This window comes from Mobula hypostoma, chromosome 12 (genome assembly GCF_963921235.1).
Source record: "Mobula hypostoma chromosome 12, sMobHyp1.1, whole genome shotgun sequence".
In the NCBI taxonomy this organism is placed as follows: Eukaryota; Metazoa; Chordata; class Chondrichthyes; order Myliobatiformes; family Myliobatidae; genus Mobula; species Mobula hypostoma.
Window position 1 is genome coordinate 5,517,944 of NC_086108.1, and position 18,489 is coordinate 5,536,432.

At 45.6% G+C, this 18,489-nt stretch overlaps 1 protein-coding gene across 6 annotated transcripts in view; it reads right to left on the minus strand.

Moving 5' to 3' along the window:
* The window catches only part of c12h19orf47 (chromosome 12 C19orf47 homolog), a 94,874-nt gene that overhangs the window by 66,661 nt on the left and 9,724 nt on the right, over positions 1–18,489 (minus strand). For all 6 annotated transcript variants that reach the window (XM_063063534.1, XM_063063535.1, XM_063063536.1 and 3 more), the window contains exon 2: positions 14,643–14,730. In XM_063063534.1, coding sequence (XP_062919604.1) covers positions 14,643–14,730 — 88 coding nt within the window. The remainder of the gene's footprint in view (positions 1–14,642; positions 14,731–18,489) is intronic.

Below are 18,489 nucleotides of genomic sequence, written 5' to 3' on the forward strand. Positions count from 1 at the left end.
CATGTGTGACGCCTTGTCAAAGGCCTTCTGGAAGTCCAAATATACATCATCCACTACATCCCCTTTATCTAGCAACACACATAAAAGTTGCTGGTGAACGCAGCAGGCCAGGCAGCATCTCTAGGAAGAGGTACAGTCGACATTTCGGGCCGAGACCCTTCGTCAGGACTAACTGAAAGAAGAGCTAGTAAGAGATTTGAAAGTGGGAGGGGGAGGGGGAGATCCGAAATAATAGAAGACAGGAGGGGGAGGGATGGAGCCAAGAGCTGGACAGTTGATTGGCAAAAGGGATATGAGAGGATCATGGTGCAGGAGGCCTAGGGAGAAAGAAAAGGGGGTGGGGGGGACCCAGAGGATGGGCAAGGGGTATAGTGAGGGGGACAGAGGGCGAAAAAGGAGAGAGAGAAAAAGAATGTGTGTATATAAATAAATAACAGATGGGGTACGAGGGGGAGGTGGGGCAATAGCGGAAGTTTGAGAAGTCAATGTTCATGCCATCAGGTTGGAGGCTACCCAGATGGAATACAAGGTATTGTTCCTCCAACCTGAATGTGGCTTCATCTTTACAGTAGAGGAGGCCGTGGATAGACACATCAGAATGGGAATGGGACGTGGATTTAAAATGTGTGGCCACTGGGAGATCCTGTTTTCTCTGGCGGACAGAGGGTAAGTGGACGTAGAATTAAAATGTGTGGCCACTGGGAGATCCTGCTCCCAATGGCCACACATTTTAATTCCATACCCCATTCCCATTCTGACATGTCTATCCACGGCCTCCTCTCCTGTAAAGATGAAGCCACACTCAGGTTGCAGGAACAACACCTTATATTCCGTCTGGGTAGCCTCCAACCTGATGGCATGAACATTGATTTCTCAAACTTCCGCTAATGCCCCACCTCCCCCTCGTACCCCATCCGGTATTTATTTATATACAAACATTCTTTTTCTCTCTCTCCTTTTTCTCCCTCTGTCCCCCTCACTATACCCCTTGCCCATCCTCTGGGTTCCCACCCTCCCCCTTTTCTTTCTCCCTAGGCCTCCTGTCCCATGATCCTCTCATATCCCTTTTGCCAATCAACTGTCCATCTCTTGGTTCCATCCCTCCTCCTCCTGTCTTCTCCTATCATTTTGGATCTCACCCTCCCCCTCTCAAATCTCTTACTAACTCTTCCTTCAGTTAGTCCTGACGAAGGGTCTTGGCCCAAAACGTCGACTGTACCTCTTCCTAGAGATGCTGCCTAGCCTGCTGCGTTCACCAGCAACTTTGATGTGTGTTGCTTGAAATTCCAGCATCTGCAGATTTCCTCGTGATCCCCTTTATTGATTCTACTTGTAATCTCCTCAAAGAATTCCAGGCTCATCAGGCAGGATCTTCCTTGAAGGAATCCATGCCGACTTTGAACTATCTTGTCCTGTGTCACCAACTACTCCTTTACCTCATCCTTAACAATTGACTCCAACATCTTCCCAACCGCTGAGGTCAGGCTAACTGCTCCATAACTTCCTTTCTGCTGTCCTCCTTTCTTAAAGAGTGGAGTGACATTTGCAATTTTCCAGTTCTCTAGCACCATGCTAGAGTCCAATGATTTCTGAAAGATCTCATCTTGAGTGCAGCATCAGAGTACAGCTCACAGAGCTCTTCCTCTTCTCTCAAAGTCAAGTTCTCAGGCTGAACAGAAGATTCAGAGAAAGGGTTCCTCACCCAGTCATACACTTGTGTTGAAAGGGAGGAAAAATACTGTTCAATTTTGTTCGGCATTTCTTCTAGGTGGTTTTCAATAAGACTTGAGACTTTCTGATATCCTTCCTCAATCTCAAGGCCAAGCAGCAAAGGAAACATTTCAAGATTTCCTGATACATAGGCTGGTTGGTGGCGTAGTGGCATTAGCGCCAGACTTTGGAGCAAAGGCTTCCGAGTTCAAACCCAGCCGGCTCCCTGGAACGCTTTCCATCCGTGCTGGGTTGACCGTCAAGCTAGCAACTCGACCTCGTAAAAAAGAAATTCCCTGTTACAGAAACATCAACAGCAAAAAAAGTTGATGGCCTATGCTCTCTCGTGAGTTTAAAAGGCAATTTCCTTTTTTCCTAATACATGATTTTCCAAAGATTCAGTTTCCTTTTAAATCCAAGAATCATGTCACTTAAAGTCAAAATATTTTCTCCAGGGCCTTGCAGAGACTTGTTCAACTGGTTCATATGATGTCAAATGTCGGTTAAGTAGGCTAGTTTCTGCAGCCATTCTTCACCTTCAAAGCACTTAGAAAAATCTGGCCTATTTTCTTGAAAGTACTCCTGCAATTCACCTTTCAGCTCAAACACCCTGTTGAGAACTGTTCCTCTGCTAAGCCACCGGATTTCTGTCTGTAGCAGGAGATTGGTGTGCTCTTTTTCCAGGCTTTCATACAATTTTTAAGCATTCCTGAGTGAACTTATAGTCAGACTTTATTGATCCTGAGGGAAATTGGTCTTCGTTACAGTTGCACCATAAATAATTAAATAGTAATATGTAAATTATCCCAGGAAATAAGTCCAGGACCAGCCTATTGGCTCAGGGTGTCTGACCCTCCAAGGGAGGAGTTGTAAAGTTTGATGGCCACAGGCAGGAATGACTTCCTATGACGCTCAGTGTTGCATCTCGGTGGAATGAGTCTCTGGCTGAATGTACTCCTGTGCCCACCCAGTACATTTTGTAGTGGATGGGAGACATTGACCAAGATGGCATGCAACTTAGACAGCATCCTCTTTTCAGACACCACCGTCAGAGAGTCCAGTTCAATCCCCACAACATCACTGGCCTTACGAATGAGTTTGTTGATTCTGTTGATGTCTGCTACCCTCAGCCTGCTGCCCCAGCACACAACAGCAAACATGATCACACTGGCAACCACAGACTCGTAGAACATCCTCAGCATCGTCCGGCAGATGTTAAAGGACCTCAGTTTCCTCAGGAAATAGAGACGGCTCTGACCCTTCTTGTAGACAGCCTTAGTGTTCTTTGACCAGTCCAGTTTATTGTCAATTCGTATCCCCAGGTATTTGTAATCCTCCACCATGCCCACACTGATCCCCTGGATGGAAACAGAGGTCACCGGTGCCTTAGCCTTCTTCAGGTCTACCACCAGCTCCTTAGTCTTTTTCACATTAAGCTGCAGTTAATTCTGCTCACACCATGTGACAAAGTTTCCTACCGTAGCCTTGTACTCAGCCTCATCTCCCTTGCTGATGCATCCAACTATGGCAGAGTCATCAGAAAACTTCTGAAGATGACAAGACTCTGTGCAGTAGTTGAAGTCCGAGGTGTAAATGGTGAAGAGAAAGGGAGACAAGACCGTCCCCTGTGGAGCCCCAGTGCTGCTGATCACTCTGTCGGACACACAGTGTTGCAAGCACACGTACTGTGGTCTGCCAGTCAGGTAATCAAGAATCTATGACACCAGGAAAGCATCCACCTGCATCGCTGTCACCTTCTCCTCCAGCAGAACAGGGCGGATGGTGTTGAACGCACTGGAGAAGTCAAAAAACATGACCCTCACAGTGCTCGCTGGCTTGTCCAGGTGGGCATAGACATGGTTCAGCAGGTAGACGATGGCATCCTCAACTCCTAGTCGGGGCTGGTAGGCGAACTGGAAGGGATCTAAGTGTGGCCTAATCATAGGCCGGAACAGTTCCAGATCAAGTCTCTCCAGGGTCTTCATGATGTGGGAGGTCGATGGCACCGGTCTGTAGTCATTGAGGCCGCTGGGGCGCGGCGTCTTCGGCACAGGGACGAGGCAGGATGTCTTCCACAGCACAGGAACCCTCCGGAGCCTCAGGCTCAGGTTGAAGACATGGCGAAGTACTCCACATAGCTGAACTAGTCTTAAAGCTACTAAATAACTTGCTTCCTGAACTCCTTTACTGACTGTGACTTTATTTTCAAAAGTTTTAATCTGTTTTGTTTTGAGATTCCAATAGTCATTTAAAATAATTAGCACTTTTCTATATCATACGGCTGTGATTTGTAGTTAAGTGTCTTTTCAATTTTGCTGGAGCTATTGCTACATTTGTAGGTTGTTTCCCACTGACCAGATACAATGGAATAGGCCAACTTGGATCACCAGTCCATGAAAACCCAATGATAAATAGCTTTCATTGTAAAGATGGACATTTTTCTGACTGTTGTTTCACTAGAGCAGTGAAATGGCTCAGAAGATTGTAATTCTTCGTCATTAACCTTATCAGAATTGTCCATAGGCCTAGGGCTAGAATCCTCCTCTTCAAAAATTACCACACTAGACCATCTTTGGATATCAGCCTGCCATCCTCCCCTCCGTTCAAAACACCGCTCGCCAATTATCAGCCTCCATCCTCCCCTCCGTTCAATACACCGCTCACTAATATCAACCTCCATCCTCCCCTCCGTGCAATACAGCACTCACCAATTATCAGCCTACCATCCTCCCCTCTGTGCAATTCAGCGCTCACCAATCATCAGCCTACCATCCTCCCCTCTGTGCAATATACCGCTCACCAATTATCAGCCTACTGTCCTCCCCTCCGAGCAATACAGCGTTCACAAATGATCAAATTCCTCCATCTTGCGTCAAAAACTGAGAATGGACTCAACCATGGTCTGACTGCGCACTGCCGAACTGAGCTGAGAGACCTCTGTTAATGGGGCTGCTCGGTCACTGCCCACCACTGCGAGCACTAACTAACATCGCACATTGCATGAAGTTCAAAAAAATGATTATTTTTTTAAAATCACGATCTCTCACGGAACCTCTAACCACCTCCCACAGAACCCTAGGTTTCAGTGGAAGCCCGGTCGAGAAACCCTGTATTAGAGGGACTCATTTATCAAGATATCTGGACTTTAGATCTAAATTATTTATGTTATGAAAGCAAAGGTCTGCAATAACAAAACCCTGTGGAAACACTGCCTACAGTATTCCATTCACAGCATAGTCACAAACTATTAACCTTTGCTATCTACAAACTGCCTCAAATTCAAGGTCTCACTTGCTGTTCTAACTTAATAGTTTATGCTCCTGACTGGGTGGTAATATAACGTTGAAGTACACACTCAATGGCATTGTGAGGTACACCTGCTCATTAATGCAAGTATTTAATCAGCCAATCACGCAGCAGCAACTCAATGCGTAAAAGCATGCAGACATTGGCAAGAGGTTCAGTTGTTGTTCAGACCAAACATCACAATGGCAAAGAAATGTGATCTAAGTGATTTTGACTGTGGAATGATTGTTGGTGCCAAGCAGGGTGTTTGAGTATCTCAAAAACCGATCTCCTGGGGTTTTCACATACAACAGTCTCTAGAGGTTACAGAGAGGGGTGCAAAAAGCAAACACCATCCAGTGAGCAGCAGTTCAGTTCTGTTAATGAGAGGTCAGAGGAGAATGGGCAGACTGGTTCAAGCTGACAGGAAGGTGACAGTAACTCAAATAGCCATGTGTTGCGACAGTGGGGTGCCAAAGAACATCTCTGAACAAACAGCAGGTCGAACCTTGAAGATGGGCTAAAACAGCAGAAGACCACGAACGTACAGTCAGTGGCCACTTTATTATGTCAAAACGACCTGCTGTACCACAAACTGCATATATGAATTTTTTTAACAATCCCTCATAACACACTTCGCACTTATCCTCAGGTCTTATATTATGCAATCTCATCATCCTGCCCATTGTAAACCAGACACACAATTCTATCACATCTCTTTTTCTCTGGAGAGGAGAACTTGAGAGAAGTGTACTAAATTGCACTAGATCCAATTAGACACTATTAAGAACAAAAGGTTTCTTGAGGTTGTCATAGCTAGGGGAGGAGGTGGAGATAGGCTCCCACTAACTATTAAATCTCCAATGGCATACATTTCAAATAGCCTTTGGCAACCAAGCCCAGCTCCTGGCCACATGTGACTCAGCTACTAAGCCCAGCGGAGCCATTTCTCCTGCAATACCGCTGGTAGCAAACTGCATCAGTCTCTGCCTTGGGTTCATTAACTGTGGTGGGGGGGGGGGGGGGAGTCTGTTGCATGGGCAACAGCCTGCTCACCGTATCATATTGCCCTGGTTTCTGTACAACAGCTAGGATGCAACATGCATGGTCGATCCTGACCGATGGAGTGCCTCAAAAACGAACGACACAGGCACAGGAGCTCTGAATGCACGGACCTCCGCTCTCTCGATCCCAAACCTACCATCAAACAAATGGGCACTGTTGTAGTGTGGCCGACTGACTACTACCTAGCTGAGGCCAGGCGACAATTCTCAGACACATCCTCTTACCTCCCCATTGAAAAGGACTCCACTCTAGACCATCAGTAAACTGTCTCCAACACCATCATTAACCTCATAAACTCTGGAAGACGTCCATCAACTTCCACCATAGTTCCCTTAGCCCGCACTGCTCACTTCTACCTCCTACCCAATATCCACAGACCTGACTGTCCAGGTAGGCCCACTGTTTCCTCCTGCTCCTGCCCCACTTGTGTCTTCATACCTCGACTCCATTCTATCCCTCTTCTTTCATAAGAAGATAAGAAATAGGAGCAGGAGTAGGTCATCTAGCCCATCGACCCTGCCCCGTCATTCAATAAAATCATGGCTGATCTGTCCGTAAACTCAGCTCCATCTGCCTGCCTCTTCCCCATAACCCTTAATTCCCTTACTATGTAAAAACCTATATAACTGTTTCTTAAATATATTTAGTGAGGAAGCCTCAACTGCTTCCTTGGGCAGAGAATTCCACAGATTTACCACTCTCTGGGAAAAACAGTTTCTCCTCATCTCCGTCCTAAATCTTCTCCCCTTAATCTTGAGGCAAAGCCCCCTAGTTCTAGTCTCACCTACCAAGGGAAACAACTTTCCTACTTCGATCTTATCCATCCCTTTCAAAATTTTGTATCTTTCTATAAGGTCCCCTCTCATTCTTCTGAACTCCAGAGAGTATAGTCCCAGGCGACTCAATGTCTCCTCATAGGTTAACCCCTTCATCCCTGGAATCAACCTGGTGAACCTCCTCTGCACTGCCTCCAAAACCAGTATATCCTTCCTCAAGTATGGAGACCAGAACTGCACACAGTACTCCAGGTGCGGCCTCACCAGTACCCTGTATAGTTGCAGCATGACCTCCCTGCTCTTGAATTCAATCCCTCTAGCAATGAAGGCCAACATTCTGTTTGCCTTAATAACCTATTGTACCTGCAAGCCAACTTCTTGCGATTCATGAACAAGCACTCCTAAGTCCCTCTGCACAACAGCATGCTGCAATCTTTCACCATTTAAATATTAATCTGCTCTTCTATTATTCCTTCCAAAGTGGATGATCTCGCATTTGCCAGCATTGTATTCCATCTGCCAGACCTTGGCCCACTCACATAACCTATCTATATCCCTCTGCAGACTCTCCACATCCTCTGTGGAACTTGTTCTTCCACTCAGTTTAGTGTCATCAGCAAATTCTGCTACGCTACACTCACTCCTCTCTTCCAAATCATCAATGTAAATGATAAACAGCTGCAGCACCCCACTCACCCCTGACTGCCAACCGGAGAAACACTCATTTATACCAACTCTCTGCCTTCTATTGGTTAACCAATCCACTATCCATGCCAATACACTTCCTCTGACTCCATGCATCTTTATCTTCTTTATAAGTCTCTTGTGCGGCACCTTACCGAACGCCTTCTGGAAATCCAAGTACACGACATCCACCTGTTCACCTCTATCCACTGCACTCATTATGTCTTCAAAGAACTTCAGTAAGCTTGTCAAACAGGACCTGCCCTTTCTGAATCCATGCTGCATCTGTCTAATGGAACCACTCCTTTCCAAATGTTTCGCTATTTCTTCCTTAATTTGTTAATTTGTTGGAATTTGTTGCCACAGGCAGCAGTGGAGGCCAGTTCATTGGGCGTATTTAAGGCAGAGATTGATAGGTATCTGAGTAGCCAGGGCATCAAAGGTTATAGTGAGAAGGCAGGGCAGTGGGACTAAATAGGATAAAATGGATCAGCTCATGATAAAATGGCGGAGCAGACTCGATGGGCCGAATGGCCTACTTCTGCTCCTTTGTCTTATGGTCTTAATGACAGCTTCAAGCATTTTCCCGACTACAGATGTTAAGCTAACTGGCCTAAAGTTGCCTGTCTTTTGCCTACATCCTTTTTTAAAAAGTGGCGTGACATTTGCTGTCTTTCAATCTGCCTGGACCTGCCCAGAGTCCAGAGTGTTTTAATAAATGATTACCAACGTGTTTACCATAACCTCCGCCAATTCCTTCAGCACCCTGGGATGCATCCCATCAGGTCCAGGGGACTTATCTACCTTCAGGCCCTCTAGTTAGCTCATCACTATCTCTTTAGTGACAGTGATTTTATTGAGGTCCTCACCTCCCATTACGTTCAAAACATCATTCTTTGGCATATTAGATGTGTCCTCCACTGTGAAACATAGAAACATAGAAAATAGGTGCAGGAGTAGGCCATTCGGCCCTTCGAGCCTGCACCGCCATTTATTATGATCATGGCTGATCATCCAACTCAGAACCCCGCCCCAGCTTTCCCTCCATACCCCCTGATCCCCGTAGCCACAAGGGCCATATCTAACTCCCTCTTAAATATAGCCAATGAACTGGCCTCAACTGTTTCCTGTGGCAGAGAATTCCACAGATTCACCACTCTCTGTGTGAAGAAGTTTTTCCTAATCTCGGTCCTAAAAGGCTTCCCCTCTATCCTCAAACTGCGACCCCTCGTTCTGGACTTCCCCAACATCGGGAACAATCTTCCTGCATCTAGCCTGTCCAATCCCTTTAGGATCTTATACGTTTCAATCAGATCCCCCCTCAATCTTCTAAATTCCAACGAGTACAAGCCCAGTTCATCCAGTCTTTCTTCATATGAAAGTCCTGCCATCCCAGGAATCAATCTGGTGAACCTTCTTTGTACTCCCTCTATGGCAAAGATGTCTTTCCTCAGATTAGGGGACCAAAACTGCACACAATACTCCAGGTGTGGTCTCACCAAGGCCTTGTACAACTGCAGTAGTACCTCCCTGCTCCTGTACTCAAATCCTCTCGCTATAAATGCCAGCATACCATTCGCCTTTTTCACCGCCTGCTGTACCTGCATGCCCACTTTCAATGACTGGTGTATAATGACACCCAGGTCTCGTTGCACCTCCCCTTTTCCTAATCGGCCACCATTCAGATAATAATCTGTTTTCCTATTTTTGCCACCAAAGTGGATAACTTCACATTTATCCACATTAAATTGCATCTGCCATGAATTTGCCCACTCACCCAACCTATCCAAGTCACCCTGCATCCTCTTAGCATCCTCCTCACAGCTAACACTGCCACCCAGCTTCGTGTCATCCGCAAACTTGGAGATGCTGCATTTAATTCCCTCATCCAAGTCATTAATATATATTGTAAACAACTGGGGTCCCAGCACTGAGCCTTGCGGTACCCCACTAGTCACCGCCTGCCATTCTGAAAGACTAACACAAAATAGTTGTTCAATGTCTCAGCCATTTCCTTATCACCCAATATCAATTTCCCCTTCTGGTCTTCCACTTTAGTGACCCTCTTCCACTTTATATATTTATAAAAACTTTTGCTATCTGTTTTGATATTTTGTGCTAATTTACTTTCATACTCTATCTTTCCTTTCCTTATTTCTTGTTTAGTTGTTCTCTGTTACTTTTTAAAGTTTTCCAAATCCTCCAGTCTCCCATTACTCTTTGTGACTTGGTACATGAGCTTTTAATTTGATACTATCTTTTATTTCCTTAGTTATCCAAGGCTGGCTCTCCCCACATTTACTGTCCTTACTTTTGACTGGAATATACTTTTGATGAGCACTGTGAAAAATCTCTTTGAAAGTATTCCACTGTTCCCCAACTGTCCCACCAAATAGCCTGTGCTCCCAACTCCTCCCATTGTAGTCTCCCTTGTTCAAGCATAATACGCTAGTCTTAGATCTAACTATTTCATCCACCATCTGAATGAGAAATTCAATATACTATGACCACTCTTTCCAAGAGGATCCCTGACTACAAATTCATTAATCTTACCTGTCTCATTGCATAGGACTAGATCTAAGGTAGTATTTTCCCTTGTAAGTTCACTAACATGCTGCTCTAGAAAGTCATCACGGATGCATTCTATGAAGTCCTCCTCAAGACTTCCTTGACCAACCTGATTCACCCAATCTATGTAGAAGTTAAAATCCACCATGACAACTGCCGTTCCTTTCTTACAAGTCGCAGTTATTTCTTGGTCAATCACCTCTGCTACTGCAATATTTTTATTAGGTGGCCTATAGACAACACCCACCAGTGATCTTTTCCCAGATGGACTCAACATTCTGCTCCGCAGATCTTATATCAGCTCTCACAATCGCCCTGATCTCATCCCTAATAAAGAGTGTCACCCCACTTCCTCTGCCTTCCTGCCCATCTTTCCGTATTACCTGATACCCTTGGATATTTAATTCCCAGTCACTCCACCTTGCAACCAGGTTTCTGTAAAGGCCACTAAATCATACGCCTTGATACTGATCTGTGCCACAAGTTCACTAACCTTGTTTCTAATACTACGGGCATTTAGATAAAGTGCCCTTCTACTCAGTCCCTTCACACCTACATCCGCAACACTTCACAATCTCACAATCTCAACAACTTTCAATTCCCTGACTACCTCAATTTCACCATGGATGTCCAGTCGCTATGCACTTCTATCCTCCATCAAGGCCTTAAAGCTCTCTACTTCTTTCTCAACAAAACAGCCAACCAGTTCCCTTCCACCACCACCTTCTTCTGTCTAGCAGAACTGATTCTCACCCTCAAGGATTTCTCCTTCTGCTCCTCATACTTTCTCCAGACTCAAGGGGTAGCCATGGCAACATAGAACAGTCCATGTTCCAAGCCTTCCCCAGTCATGCGCCCCAAATCTTCCTCCACTACATTGATGACTGCACTGGTGCTGCTTCATGCGCCCATGCTGAGCTCATCAATTACATCAACCTTGCCTCCAACTTCCACCCTGCCCTTAAATTCACTGACACCTCTCTCCTCTTTCTTGATCTCTCTCTATCTCCATCTCTGGAGACAGGCTGTCTACTGACATCTTTTATAAACCTACCAATACCCATGGCTATCTTGACTACAGGTCTTCCCACCCTTTCTCCTGTAAAAAAAAAAAATCCCATTTCCTTTTCTCAGTTCCTTCATCTCCACATTTGTTCCAAGGATGAGGCTTCCCTTTCCAGAACATCAGAGATGTTCTCCTTCTTCAAAGCCTTCACCACCATTAATGCTGCCCTCACATACATCTTCTCCATTTCCTGGATATTCACACTCACCCCACCTTCCTGCCACCTTAACAGGGACAGAGTTCCTCTTGTCCTCACCTACCAGCCATGAGCCTTCACTTCCCACACATCATCTTCTGCAACTTCTATCATCTCAACAGGATCCTACCACCAAACACATCTTTATTCCCCACCCCCCACTCTCTGCTTTCCACAGGGATTGCTCCCTCGGTGATTCCATTGTCCATTCATCCCTCCCTACTAATCTCCCCCCGGCACATATCACTGCTAAGGACAGAAATGCTGTACCTGTCCATTTACCTCCTCCCTCAGCTCCATTCAGGATCCCAAACATTCCTTAAAGGTGAGGCAACACTTCATTTGTAAATCTGTTGGAGATGTCTATCAAATCTGGTGCTCCTGATGCAGCTGCCTCTACATTGGTAAGACATGATGTAAATTAGGGGAGTACTTCATAAAGCAGCTCTGCTCCATCCACTACAAGCAGAATTTCCTGGTGGCCTATCATTTTAATTCCCATCCCCATTCCCATTCCAATGTGTCAGTCCACGGCCTCCTCTTTTGTCATGATGAGGCCACTCTCAGGGTGGAGGAGCAACACCTCCTATTCTGTCTAGGTAGCCAACCTAATGGCATGAACATTGATTTCTTCTTCCAGTAAATTATTTTTACCCTACCACTTCCCTCTTCCTCCATTGCCCACTCTGGCCTCTTACCTCTTCTCCTCACCTACCGATCATCTCCTCTGGTGACCCTCCTACTTCCCTTTCTCTTATCATCCACCGTCCTTGCCTATCAGCTTCCTTCCTTGTCAGCCCTCGACCTTTCCCACCCATCTGGCTTCACCTATCACCTTTTGGGGTAGTCCTCCCCACCACCTTTTTATTCTGCCGCCTTCCCCCTTCCTTTCCAGTCCCGAAGAAGAGTCTCAGCCCAAAACGTTGATCACTTATTCATTCCCATAGATGCTGCCGGACCTGCCAAGTTCCTCCGGTATTACATGTGTGTTGTTCTGGAACAGGAGTTGACAATATGGTCCTTGAGGCTTTGTTCTAACATCAAATAAAGTTGCCTTTGAAGGTTCACCATTTTTGAATTGTGGACTTAGTTCCTAGATACTAGTTTTGCTTTCTCCTGCTGCTATCTATATCCACTTTTGTAAATACATATTCCCCATTCCTCTATTGCTGGCCTGTAACACCTGGAGACATCCTTACTTCCAGTTCGGTCGCTGTGGAGTTTGCACATTCCCTCTGTGACTACGTGGGTTTCCTCCAGGTGCTTTGGTTTCCTCCCATATTCCAAAGGTTTGTTGCTTGCAGGGAAGAATAATATTACAGGGAGAATTAATGAGGGATTGGATTGCTCATCCTGACAGAAATCCAGGATACCACTCCCGACTCAGTCATCCAATTAGCAGGACTAATCTGCCTTCAGGTGGACTGAAATGCTGCAACCTCCAGGAAGAACCGTGGAGTTGGTCTGTGTGTTTACGTCAATAAGAACTGGCGTGTAGATGTCTTGGTGGTAACGGTCCACTGCTCACCGCAGATAGAGTTTTTAAATGGTGAAGTGCAACCCCTTCTGCGTACTGAGGGAGTTCACTGTCACTGTGATTATTGGTGTTTACGTTCCCCACTCCACACCTGCCGTGCTGGTGCTGGGGAAGCGCTACAGGAGCTCTATGCACAATCTGTAACCTCGTCATTGCTGCTGGTGACTTCAATCATACCAACTTAAAAACAGTCCTGCCAAAAGCTCTACCAGCATGTCAACTTCACAACCAGAGGAGAGGATATATTAGACCTGGTTTACACCAAAGCTCATAGAGCCTACAAGTCTGATCCCCGTCCCCACCTCGGATAGTCAGACCACATATCCATTTTGCTAATCCCTGAACGTACACCACTGGTTAAGAGAGTCAAACCAGTTCACAGGGAAATCAGGAGCCACCTCAGGACTGCTTCAAAAGCATGGACTGGAGCACACTTAGGGAGATGACTACCTATATCACCACATCAACATTGATGAATATGCAAGATGCAATGGCTACATAGAAAAATGTACTGAGAACGTTATCGTGATTAAGCACTACATTGCCAGGGCAAACCAGAAACCATGATGGCCAAACATTTTAATTCCAATGCCCATTCCTGTCCTGACACATCGCTTCAAAGCCTCAGGGTGGAGGAGCTACACCTTATATTCTGTCTAGGTAGCCTCCAACCTGATGGCATGCATATCAATTTCTCCTTTCAGTTAAAAAAAATTATTTTCCCCTTCCCCCTTCTTCTATTCTTCGCTCTGCCCTCTTACCTCTTCTCACCTGACCACCACCTCCCTCTGGATTTCTTCCTCCTTCCCTTTCTCCTATGGGAGACTCTCCTCTCCTATCAGACTCCTTCCTCTCCAGCCTTTTGTCTTTCCTCCCCAACTAGTTTCACCAATAACCTTCCAGCTAGCCTCCTCCCCCTCTCCCCACCTTTTTATTCTGAGGTCTTCTCCCTTCCTTTTCAGTCCTGAAGAAGGGTCTCAGCACGAAAAGTCGACTGTTTATTCCCCTCCATAGATGCTGCCTGACCTGCTGAGTTCCTCCAGCATTTTGTGTGTAGTCACATAGATGTTCTCACAGAGAGGAGTTAGAGTTATAGTGCTACAGCACAGAAGCAGGCCCTTCGGCCCATCTTGTGCATGCCGAATTGTTACTCGGCCTAGTCTCATCAATCTGCACCTGCAGCATAGCTCTCTATACTCCTCCCATCCATGTACTTACCCAAACTTCGCTTAAATGTCTGTTAATTCTCCCTTAATCTACGTCAAACTCCCAAATGAGTCCTGGTGTTGATGCTGAAGACCAAAGCCCAGACATCAGGGCCCAATGGCTGGAACACTGTATCTGCCCCAACACTTGCGAATACGGATGCTGGAAATGGGGTTGGTGGACTGTGTGTATGTCTGGGTGGGAGAGTGGGAGGAAAGGAGCTTGTTTTGCTGTTGTTTTGTTGCTTGTTGCATTCTGTGTTGCTCTGCCGAGCATTGTGGGCATGCTATGTTGGCACTGGAATGTATGGCAACACTTGTGGGGTACCCCCAGCACATCCCCAGGGTGTGTTAACACCAACCCACATTTCACTGTATCTTTCAGGTACTTGTGATAAAAAAAAATCTAAATCTGAAATGTTCACATCATGGATAGAAACACCAGGTTTGACCATTCTCGGTTTACAGTACATAAGAGAAATTCTTCACTATACAGGGAAGTTATTTTCAAACTAGTGAAAACAAAAAACTTGTAGAATCACAGGCCTACCTGTTATCCACAAAACTGACAGCATAGTTGACAGCTGGTCCCGCTGGAATCCCGGCATCTTTGAAAAACTGAATCCACTCTGATGTGGCTGCAGAAAAGGAAAAAGGTTTTCATTTTTGAGTCCTGATGAAGGGTCTCGGCCTGAAACGTCGACTGCACCTCTTCTTAGAGATGCTGCCTGGCCTGCTGCGTTCACCAGCAACTTTGATGTGTGTTGCTTGAATTTCCAGCATCTGCAGAATTCCTGTTGTTTTCATTTTTGAAGTTTGTCAACTTACAGGTAGGGCACCTATCCTAAACAAAACCACACAGAAGTGTACTTCAGACTGGAAATATTGACCAAGATTGGACTCTGTAGTTCATGCAACACACACAAAATGCTGGAGGAACTCAGCAGGCCAGGCAGCATCTATGGAAAAGACTACAGTCGACTGTCCTGCTGAAGCGTCTCGGCCCAAAATGTCGACTGTACTCTTTTCCACAGATGCTGCCTGGCCTGCTGAGCTCCTCCAGCATTTTGTGCGTGTTGCTTGGATTTCCAGCATCTGCAGATTTTCGCTTCTCTATAGTTCATGTTATGATGTGTTTCCGGTTTCTGGATGCTGCTTTTTATTTGTTGCTATTTTAGGTGATTTTGAATCAGAGCAGTCTGCAGATAATGAACACTGAACTAAACTGAAAATGTCTGGACTCTTTCGATTTTGTATTTTATATTGTGTCTTTCGCTTTTTTTGGTTGTCGTTTGCACAGTTTGATTTTTTTGCGCATGATGGAGGGTGGGGGATTGATGTTTTTCGTTGAACTAGTTCCACTGTTTTCTTTGTTTCGTGGCTGTCTGTGGGAAGATGAATCTCAGGGTTGTATACAGCATACATACTTCGATAATAAATGTACTTTGAATTTTTGAGCTCCATTAGGGTGAAATCTTATGGCTGAATAGAAAAAAATAACTAAATTTAAACTGTAAACAGACTATCTGCCTGGAGTAAAATGGGAAGGGGCTCCCCAGTCTATTGAGGGCACCATTCTCTGTGTAAACACAAGAGATTCCGCAGATGCTGAGCAACACAGGATGATGGAGGAACTCAGCAGGTCAGGCAGTATCTACAGAGCGGAATAACAGTCAACAATTTGGACCAAGACTCTTCATCGGGTCCTAATGAAGGGGCTTGAGTCTGAAACATTGGCTGCTTATTCCTCTCAGCAGATGGTACCTGACCTGCTGAGATCCTCCAGCAATTTGCGTGTGTTCTTCACCATTATATTTGTATTCATTTTTTGGGACCTTAAGAGTCACTGACGAGACTTCAAGAAGGCGGTGGTGAACGGCTTTACTGACAACCATGCCACTCCTTCTGATGAAGGTACTCCCAATCCCTCCCCCACAGTGGCGTTAGGCAGGGGGTGTCAGAATTGAGACTCAGTGAAAAGGGTGGCGGGGTTGAGATAAGTCATAGTCATACTTTATTGATCCCGGGGGAAATTGGTTTTCGTTACAGTTGCACCATAAATAATAAATAGTAATAAAACCATAAATAGTTAAATAGTAACATGTAAATTATGCCAGGAAATAAGTCCAGGACCAGCCTATTGGCTCAGGGTGTCTGACCCTCCAAGGGAGGAGTTGTAAAGTTTGATGGCCACAGGCAGGAATGACTTCCTATGACGCTCTGTGCTGCATCTCGGTGGAATGAGTCTCTGGCTGAATGTACTCCTGTGCCCAACCAGTACATTATGTAGTGGATGGGAGACATTGTCCAAGATGGCATGCAACTTGGACAGCATCCTCTTTTCAGACACCACCGTGAGAGAGTCCAGTTCCATCCCCACAACATCACTGGCCTTATGAATGAGTTTGTTGATTCTGTTGGTGTCTGCTACCCTCAGCCTGCTGCCCCAGCACACAACAGCAAACATGATCACACTGGCAACCACAGACTCGTAGAACATCCTCAGCATCGTCTGGCAGATGTTAAAGGACCTCAGTCTCCTCAGGAAATAGAGACGGCTCTGACCCTTCTTGTAGACAGCCTCAGTGTTCTTTGACTAGTCCAGTTTATTGTCAATTCGTATCCCCAGGTATTTATAATCCTCCACCATGCCCACACTGACCCCCTGGATGGAAACAAGGGTTACCAGTACCTTAGCTCTCCTCAGGTCTATCACCAGCTCCTTAGTCTTTTTCACATTAAGCTGCAGATAATCTGCTCACACCATGTGACAAAGTTTCCTACCATAGCCCTGTACTCAGCCTCATCTCCCTTGTTGATGCATCCAACTATGTCTCTACCAAAGGAGGTGTAAAGCGCTCTTTTCCTCCACTAGCCTGCAGGTCACCCTTGGGCAAAGTACAGCACCTACTTACCCCCAATACCCACACCCCCTCCCCCCTCCCTCCCCCACGGGAGCATGTGCTGGACATCAGAAGTCCTGGTTATGTGATCACTGACACCAGGCAGACAATCGCTGAGGAGTATTGATAATGGCTGGAGTCACCTGTTTTGTAAAGACTCTGCCCAGAAGGTGGCAATAGCAAATCATTTCTGTAGAAAAATTTGCCAAGAACAATCATGGTCATGGAAAGACTGTGATCGCCCACATCAAACAACACGGCGCAGAATGAACAACAGTGAACGAACCTTGAGACATTTCCAACTCGGGATGTTCCATGACATGGAGAGGAACTGATGGCAATGTTTAAAAATTCAAAGTGAATTTATTATCAAAGTACATATATGTCACCATATACAACAATGAGATTCAATTTCCTTTGGGCATTCACAGTAAACACAAACACAATAATGCTACACAACAAAGAGGGACAAACAACCAACATGCAAAAGACAACAAACTGTGCAAATAAAGAGAAACAAAACAACACTAATAAATAATAAGCAATAAATATTGAGAACATGAATTGTAGAGTCCTTGAAAATGAGTCTATAGGTTGTGCAATCATTTTAATGTTAGTGTGAGTGAAGTTATCCTCTCTGGTTCAAGAGCCTGTTGGCTGATGGATAATAATTGTTCTGAACCTGCTGGTGTGGGGCTTGAGGTTCCTGTACCTCCTTCCTGATGCCAGTAGTGAGAAGAGAGCACAGTGCCTCTATGCAGCCACTGTCCAAGTCCTTCTTGGTGGTAGAGGTCATGGGTTTGGAAGCTGGTGTCAGAGCAGCGCAGTTGAATAACTGCACCGTATCTGCAAATGGTATACACTGTGGCTACGCTGCACTGCTGGTGGCTGGAATGAATTGTGCAGGTTAATCCAGAAATTTTAAGTACTCTTTTTCCCCTGCCTTGAAGTGTAGTGGACTGCGGGGTGATCTTATCAAGATGTACAAAATCATGAGGGGCATGGAGAGTCGGGAAGCAAGTGCTACAGGGCATAAGATTCAGGTGCAGCCAAAAGATTTAATAAGAACCTGAGAGGCAAATATTATCTCCATGTGAAGATTTAACATATGTGGAACAAGCTGCCAGAGGAAGGCACACCAATAACATTTTAGGATCAGCTTCTTCCCCTCCACCATTAGATTTCTGAACAGTAGAGCTACTAGGACTTGATGTTTCAATCCCCATGGTAAGTTGGCACTCTCGATGTTGGCAGTGGGTTTGGAGTGGTGACAAGGAGGGAGGGTAAGTACGGCATTGGGGTCATCAGGTGGGCACCCTCCTTCTTTGACGTTTCGTTGATAAGCCCATGACGTCTCCAGAGGGCTCGAAGGTGCTACCTGGTGTCCCAGATACACCCCCTCAGTTCCATACCCTCCTGTCTTCATCTTGCAGCCCAGTTGTTGTCTTTCCTTTTAATCCAAATCCAATTGCTGCTTTCTTCTGCTGCATTTGA